Below are 8,018 nucleotides of genomic sequence, written 5' to 3' on the forward strand. Positions count from 1 at the left end.
GGTCAGTCTTTCATTTTGCTAGTATTTTAAATTATGCCATGAACAAATATGTAACTTTTAAGCTTCTCAATATTTAATGTTAGTTTGGTGAAGATATTAATTTTGAGTATGTTATCATGTCATCTCCATTTTAATCCGATGAGTCTTTGGGTAACATTTTTAAGTCGTTATCGTTATTAGATAATCCATGTTTGATGTTATCTGTTTAAGTTATTTTGAGTTTAATTTGTGATAATAAATTAGATGAGATAACTTTCATTATTCTAACTATAATATGCAGTGAAGTTAGTTAATGAAACAATGTTTCTTTGAATTTTAAGGTTTTGAGTTGTTAGCCTATTTGTCGAAGTATTTGAACGTTTACAGTGTTACTAGTTTTATGTTTGTTTAAAGTAATATATTTTATCTTTCTATACTTTGTCTGATGTGAATATAGTTGCGTAATTATTTTCTTTTAGAGTTTAAATTTACTTACAATTATATAATGTACTTTTGGCGCATTGGATTATTTTCAAATAGAGTGTGAGTTGATTTTCTTTAAAAAAAAAAAAAAATATTTAGCTCATGTGTTCATACCCAAATTTTGGATTGACATGCTTAAGTAATAAAAGGATCATGTGCGCATTCCCGCGTTTTGATACCTTTAAATTCAAAATAATTATGTTTTGACCATTGTACATTCCGTACCTTGGTTTAACATCTAACTTCAAAGAAATACCTTGTGTGCGTATCGCATCTGGGTCCAAATATTTAATAAAATATAATAAATTAAGTGAAGTGGTAATAGACAAGCCATAACCAATAAAAATACAAGAATAGTCAAAAATTGATTTAAGCCTTATATTAGTCATTAAAGTGACCGTGCTAACCACGGGACTCGAGGGGTGCCTTACACCTTCCACTCGGTTAATAGAATTCCTTACTCAATCTTTTGTTTTCGTCGACCATAAAATAGGAGTCAAACATTCCTTTTGATAAGAGATTCAATATAAAATGTGACTTGGAATACCAAAACTTAATTGCAAGTGGCAACTCCAAATAATAAATAATTCCTTTTGAAAACGTTAATTCAATTGGAAAAACTCTTCTAACTCAACCTCGTAATAGAGTTTTGTGGGAAAAAAGAGATGTGACACCGAGCACTTTATTTTTGGTACTACATGCTAACGGGAATCCAAAGCGTTTTTTTAGGTGCTGCGCTTTGCTATTGTCTTTTTGTCCAAGGCTTTTCATTTTCTCCAATCTCCATTTACATAAAGCTCCGACCTAAAACTACATTGATTCCCCATCCTTTTGCCCACTTCATTTCCTCTTTTTTTGATATCTAAACCAACTAACGTGGTCAAGAAGACTCCTCCCCACTTGACTGGTAGCCATGATTAGATTCTAATAATCATAAATCCCACAAAAATGTTCAAAGGAAATATGTACGTTAATACAAAACCAAGTCTTAAACCACTTCTTTACAATAGTAGTATTGCATAATTTCAATCGCTAAATAATTTTTTATCTCGATTAAATTTCATGGTTTACTATGCGTCATCGCTCACGCCGTTCCACTTCATTTAACTATTAGTACTTTAATATTTTTCTGCCGTATATGTAGTGATTAAGTACATGCTTAAACCACCTAGAATATCCAAATTAGAGACATTAATTAATAGTCTTAAGCGGATTAGCCAGTTTTAGACGTCTTCAACTTTTTAGTGAGGGATTTTTTTTCACAAAATAAAAAATAAAAAATGGTGGATAAGTATTCATCAAAAGACACAAAAGACAACTTATGGTACAAAAGACAATTTACGTGTTAATCTGTGAACATGCGCAAATCGCTTCTTTGGCTTTATTCTTTAGCACTTTCAAAGTTTCGCGACAAGGCTGACCTCCACTAATATTCTAATCCACCTTCTCTTCCTAAAAAATGCTTGAAAAATTAGCTTTTACTGTCAACCTATTCTTTGGTTCTTTTTCTCTTTTACTAATTTCTGAATTTCAGACCATTTATGAATGTGAAACAACATAAAAGGAAAAAGGCTCAAGCATGCTAATAGGTGGTACTTGAGGAGTCCCTTTTCTCACATTTGCAACAGATTTGTAAGTAAATTTATATGTAGGGGAAAACTTTGAAGTCCCTACAGAAGCAGAAGTCCTGAAAAGATGGGGAAAATGCAACGCAAAAATGCCTCTTTGGCTATCTCCACGCCCACCTACAAGAAGTAAAAAAGGAAACCACAAATATATTTGCCTTTGTTGAAGAGTTAAAAATAATTTTATCTTAAAGAAACTTTGTTTGAACAACTGCTTTTCTTAACAAACTATGGATTATGTTCGACCAGTTGAAAGAGCTTGAACTTGAACCAAAAAATACTTGGTACAAAAGGCAAGAATTTAGCATTTATCAATGGGAAGGGACAACAAAAATAACCCTTTTTTTTGCGGAGGTTTCGACTAAAACGTTCCAAAGATACTCTTAACGTGGTGTGATATTATCCGCTTTGAGTCAATCCCTCACGGTTTTTCCCAAAAGATCCCACACCATTAAAATTATCCAACTCCTTATAAGTACTCCTTTGGTTTTTTACTTGTCCACTATGCCAAAAATATATTTTTACTTGTACTTGTCCACTATACTAAATTAAGAGAACAATAATCTTTTTTTTCCTATTTTACCATTATCTTTAACTACTCATTTCTCAAATCATTTCCCAAGACTTTTGAAAATGTTATCATTATTTTGGGTAAAATTATAAAACATATACGTCATTTATTTTTTCTTAAAGGGAGTGCAAGGTTAAAAATGGACAACTAAAAATGAACGGAGGAAGTAAATTATTTTTCGTAGACTTTATTCACGCACATCCAACAAGGGTGGCGGGGATGAACGTAAATTATTCTATTTCACGGCAAAATATAGGTTAGTTAATTTCTTGTCTATGTAAATGAAAGAAACAAATTTTAAACCTCTGTACGGAGTTAAGAAATTCTAGTGTTCTAAAGTAAAGTTTTTCTTATATTACCAACATATTAGGATAGATCCACATCTGCACGTTAAAGACTGCGGTCCAACGCAAGTAATAGAATTCAGTTTCGTTATGGTAAATAGAAATAGGAAAATAACCCCTTTTTTCAATTTATTTACCCTTAATGTATGTTAGTACAAAGGAATTGAGCTATAGTCATTTGCTAATTCTCCACTAAATTAATAGAGAAAGATAAACTACAGCAAGATTATTAAAAAAAACTTATGATTAGGAGAAAACTAGTCACAGGACATTGTGGGTTTGTCTCATGATGAGCTACTTGACGAGTAAATTATACGAGTACCAAAGAACATTCTCTTACATATAAAGACTCAATTCAACTGAAATATAAAGCTAAAGCTGCAAACTAAAGTTAGAAAACAAATTAAAGCCATTGATGTCTAAAGCAAAAGGGCCCTCTTCTTCACATTCCAATGTCTTCGTGTGGCTAGCACCTCCACTATCTCTGTCCCATTTTTCCATCCACTCCTCAAGAAAGCCAGAGTCCATGTTCGACCTTATGAAATAATATCGATCGTGAGAATCATTATTGATTTGTTGTGTTGTACTAGTGTGTATATATAATAATAATATATTAAAATATATATATATATATATATATATATATATATATATATATACACGCATGTATAATGACATCTGGTCATGGGTCAATGTACATGTATTCGTTTGTTAAGATTGAATATACTATTAAACTCCATTCTATAGTAGTAAGCAATGATTTTTATCTTCCCATTATTAAATAAGTAAAATCAATGGGAAACGATACTCACTACGAATTTGAATTAAACCTGATCAGGTAAATACAATAAAATATTGAAAAGTTAAACAATAACTATGTCAAAACTTAATTAGGGCGACACAGATAAAATTAGTGAGTATATGACTAATCATATATAATGGAGTTAGAAGTAATTAATTAGATATTGGCCTCTCTTTTTGGCCAAGGACGGCAGGATAAAACAGAGAGATTATGAAGAATGAGTAGCCTTATTCCTCATATAAGTAAAGAGAAAAAGTAAATTAAAGTAAGAGCAGTCGGCTTCATGTTTATCTTTTGCTTTTACCTTTGTTTACACTCTCTTTTCAGCTCTCAAACAGTCACTTTCGCTTCCTTTTTAGAAAAAATATATTCACACCACCACTAAGCTGCCAAATTTTCCCTTACATAACTCCACAAACTTCATCTCCATTTCTTTGTCTTCTTCCAACATTTAGAACGCTTCCATTAATTTCCCTCGCCACAACAGCAAATTTCCAACCGTTGTGAAACATGGAGATATTGTCTCAAATCTGGTCTTTCTTAGGCCTTCTAACAGTTCTCCAAAACGTTTTGCCTACTCAGCTTTTATCCGTGCTTCACTCTTGCTATGAATCTATTCAAGATTTCTTCAGCCCTTATTCTTACTTTGAAATCCCTGAATTCAATGGCTATTGTGGAGTTGACGTTAATGATCTTTATCGACACGTAAACCTGTACTTGAACTCCATCAATTCCTCATCCACTTGCCCTCGTCTTACACTCTCTCGCTCTAAATCTTCCAAAAGCATTTCGTACACATTGGCTCCTAATCACACCGTTAATGACACCTTCAGGGGGCACCACCTTTCGTGGACACACCAAGTCGACAACGTTCAAGACTCCGTCGAAGAAAAGCGTAGCTTCACCCTCAAACTTCCCAAACGCCAACGCCTCGAGCTCCTCACACCTTACCTCGAGCATATAACTGCTCGAGCAGAGGAGTTCGAGAGGGTTTCTCGTGAAAGGAGACTCTTCACGAACAACGGACATGGTTCGTATGAATCTGGCTGGTCCTCTGTTCCTTTCCGCCACCCTTCCACGTTCGAAACACTCGCCCTCGAGCCGGAGCTAAAGACACAACTCATGGACGACCTAACTGCATTTTCAGAAGGAAAAGAGTTCTACCACAAAATTGGACGTGCATGGAAGCGTGGCTACTTGCTATATGGACCTCCGGGGTCAGGAAAATCGAGCCTCATTGCAGCCATGGCGAACTTTCTTTGCTACGACGTGTATGATCTCGAGCTTAGCAAAGTCTCAGATAATTCTGAACTAAGAGCTTTACTCATACAAACAACAAATAGGTCCATCATTGTCATTGAGGATATCGATTGTTCTATTAACTTAACGGGCGATAGGATGACAAAAACAAGAAATAACCATTCCATGCACAAGAAGAACCGGCATGTCATAGGCGATAATGCAGAAAATAACGGACGGGTGACATTATCGGGCTTGTTGAATTTCACCGATGGACTATGGTCATGTTGTGGAGAAGAGAAGGTAATAGTTTTCACTACAAACCATAAGGACAATGTAGACCCGGCGTTAGTTAGATGTGGGCGAATGGACATGCATGTTAGCCTTGGCACGTGCGGGATGCATGCCTTCAAGGTCTTGGTCAAGAACTACTTAGGGTTGGACTCGCACGCTTTGTTTGACGTGGTGGAGAGCTGCATAAGGTCAGGTGGGACCCTCACGCCAGCTCATATTGGAGAGATCTTGTTGAGAAATAGAAGGGATGCTGACGTGGCAGTAAAGTCCGTGTTGGCTGCCATGCAAGTGAAGATTATAGGTGCTGACATGGATGCCACGGAGGGTGGACACGAGTATGATGACATGGCAAGGACACCGGAGAGTATAGGTCGAAGGTTGATGGAGTCACCGGATAATTGGCCAGAAGGTTCGCCGGAGAAGAAGAAGAAGAAAGATGGGTCAACATGGGAGAAAAATGTCAAATTTTTAGTAAGACTTAGATCGTTGACCAAGTCTGACTCAGGAAGAAGGGGTGTATAATCTTTGATTTTGCAGTCCGAAATGTAATTAATGGATGATTATCTAACTCATTAGTTAGATTAATCTGTTAAATCAGTGGCTAAAATGTAATGTTCAATTACCCAGTACTTACTACTCTTTGAAATGGAAGTCTTGGCTGGATTTGCCAGTCGTATTTATTTTGATTTGTGGTGTTCACTTTAGGGAACATTCAGATATTGTATTCAGTAGAAGTCAAATTAGTATTAAAGAAGTACATAGTAGTGTCACTGGAAAGGCATCATGCTACCGTCCAAATCTTAACAAAACCTTATAAAACAATCAAATAAAGAATTCATGAGTAACCTTGACCTTAGCTGAACCCAAAGGGCAAGAAACATATATGGATGGTCATTTTGGCAGAGACGATACGGTCATTATTATAAGAAGAGGCACAGAAGATCAATTCCTACTCTTGTTGTCAGAAAAAAAAAGAAACTTGAGCTTTGCCAATCAAGACAGTAATCAAATTCATCACAAACTAAGAATTTTTATACCATCGGATTAATCCATTATAACACGTTAAATAGAACTATTAATATATAAAAAAAATTCATGATTAGCAAATATAACTTAAATTCATATAAATGTCAGATAAAAAATTCATATATATATATATTTGGCCGTACTAGCACGGCCCAAATAATTTGTGTTATATTGTATTATCCGATAAAAACTTAATGTGGTGATTAGTCTATTATCAAGTTAAATTCAATTTTTTTTTCAAATTATATTTGGAAATAAACTTTACTTAATGAGAAATACTTTTCAAACGAAGTATTAATTTAAAATTCTATTTCATTATTCAAAGTATAAATAACGAACCAAAAATTAACACATATGTTTGTTTTACCCTAAAAATCGAGTAACAATTAAACTTGTAATGTGATTTTAAGGATACGCGAATTTGCTAAATACTAGTTGATTAACTTAGAGATAAACGATGCGAATTGACAAGAATGTAAAACAAACCAATGCTTGGACAATGCCCTCAAGCTGATTAACCCCCGAGAATAATGAAGTAAGAACAATTTAAAGAATAGTAAGTTGATGAACCGAAGCAAGAGATATTATATTGACTATTCGTGAATGTAAGATGCTTACAAATGATGGGGACTCCCCTTTATATACTAGAGGATTCCTAATTATGGTACAATTCTAATTACGGAAATAAATCCCATGATTGGTACCAATAACCGCTCTTGATTTGATTTGTTCCGGGATTTCTGCCGTGATCTTAGACTGGTTACGGATATTTCGCCATTCTGTTATTATGCTCCCCTCGAAGTCGGTCATACTTGGTCTCGATTGTTGTTGCCCGGCCTCGGTTTCAATGTACACTTCGATCTTTAGGTTCGATGTTTCATCTTCGAGCTCGAATCTGATTTATTACGAGGCTACCCCCGATGCAACTCCCTTGTCCCAATCAAACAACAAAATCGGGTAGGCCCGATTTTGACCGTATACAGATAGTCCCCTCGTTTCTTGGAGTGTAACGAGAAGAAACGGACTGAGCCTTCGATTTAGTACCTCGACCAATTATGACGTCACACTCGTGATGTATGTAAGCAATGGAGGCGACCGAAACATCACGTTTACACAGTTCTCAAGATCATTAATTAGTGCCAGTTGACGGTCAGCCACCAGTGTTTTCAAACCGTTATAGTAGATATTATAAATAGACCATCTTCGTAACTTTCACAAACTCTACTTTCAAAATTTCCCCTAATCTTCAAAAACTCTTTTAATCCTTCAAGCTTATCAATTCTGCCGGTTCTTCAAACCCCGTTGGCCAATCTTTTAAAATAACAAGTTTCGTCTTCTTCTTTCTTTTTCCTCATATAACAATGGAGAAAACATCAAAAGTCGTTCCTCAGAAGGAAAAAGTTTCCTCATCCCGGCCGGTCGGTGATAAAACACCGGTGGAGCGCCGTATCGAAAAGTGCATTCCCGGGTCATGTAACCTTACTTCCGATTTTAAAGTTGAAAAACCCTCTTTGGTTCCTGGCCGATGTGAGCCCATATCGAGATATATATGCTCGATAACTGAAGGCGATCTCGAGTAGGTGAAAAAAGATTGCCACTGGGAAAACAAAGAGGTGGTAGTTCCTACCCCCGAGAAGGATATCACCACTCATGTG

At 35.5% G+C, this 8,018-nt stretch overlaps 1 protein-coding gene across 1 annotated transcript; it reads left to right on the top strand.

Moving 5' to 3' along the window:
• The first annotated feature begins 4,055 nt into the window (after nucleotides 1-4,055).
• On the top strand, nucleotides 4,056-6,023 carry LOC107786408 (AAA-ATPase At4g25835-like). Its single transcript, XM_016607875.2, has one exon. The coding sequence runs from the start codon at nucleotides 4,315-4,317 to the stop codon at nucleotides 5,857-5,859; it is 1,545 nt and encodes a 514-aa protein (XP_016463361.1). The 5' UTR covers nucleotides 4,056-4,314; the 3' UTR covers nucleotides 5,860-6,023.
• The last annotated feature ends 1,995 nt before the right edge of the window (nucleotides 6,024-8,018 follow it).

The sequence above is a fragment of the Nicotiana tabacum genome, chromosome 19 (genome assembly GCF_000715075.1).
Source record: "Nicotiana tabacum cultivar K326 chromosome 19, ASM71507v2, whole genome shotgun sequence".
NCBI classification, from domain to species: Eukaryota; Viridiplantae; Streptophyta; class Magnoliopsida; order Solanales; family Solanaceae; genus Nicotiana; species Nicotiana tabacum.

Bases quoted from the DNA above. Each gene is read 5' to 3' on its own strand.
- LOC107786408 (XM_016607875.2), top strand. From the start codon at position 4,315: ATGGAGATATTGTCTCAAATCTGGTCTTTCTTAGGCCTTCTAACAGTT.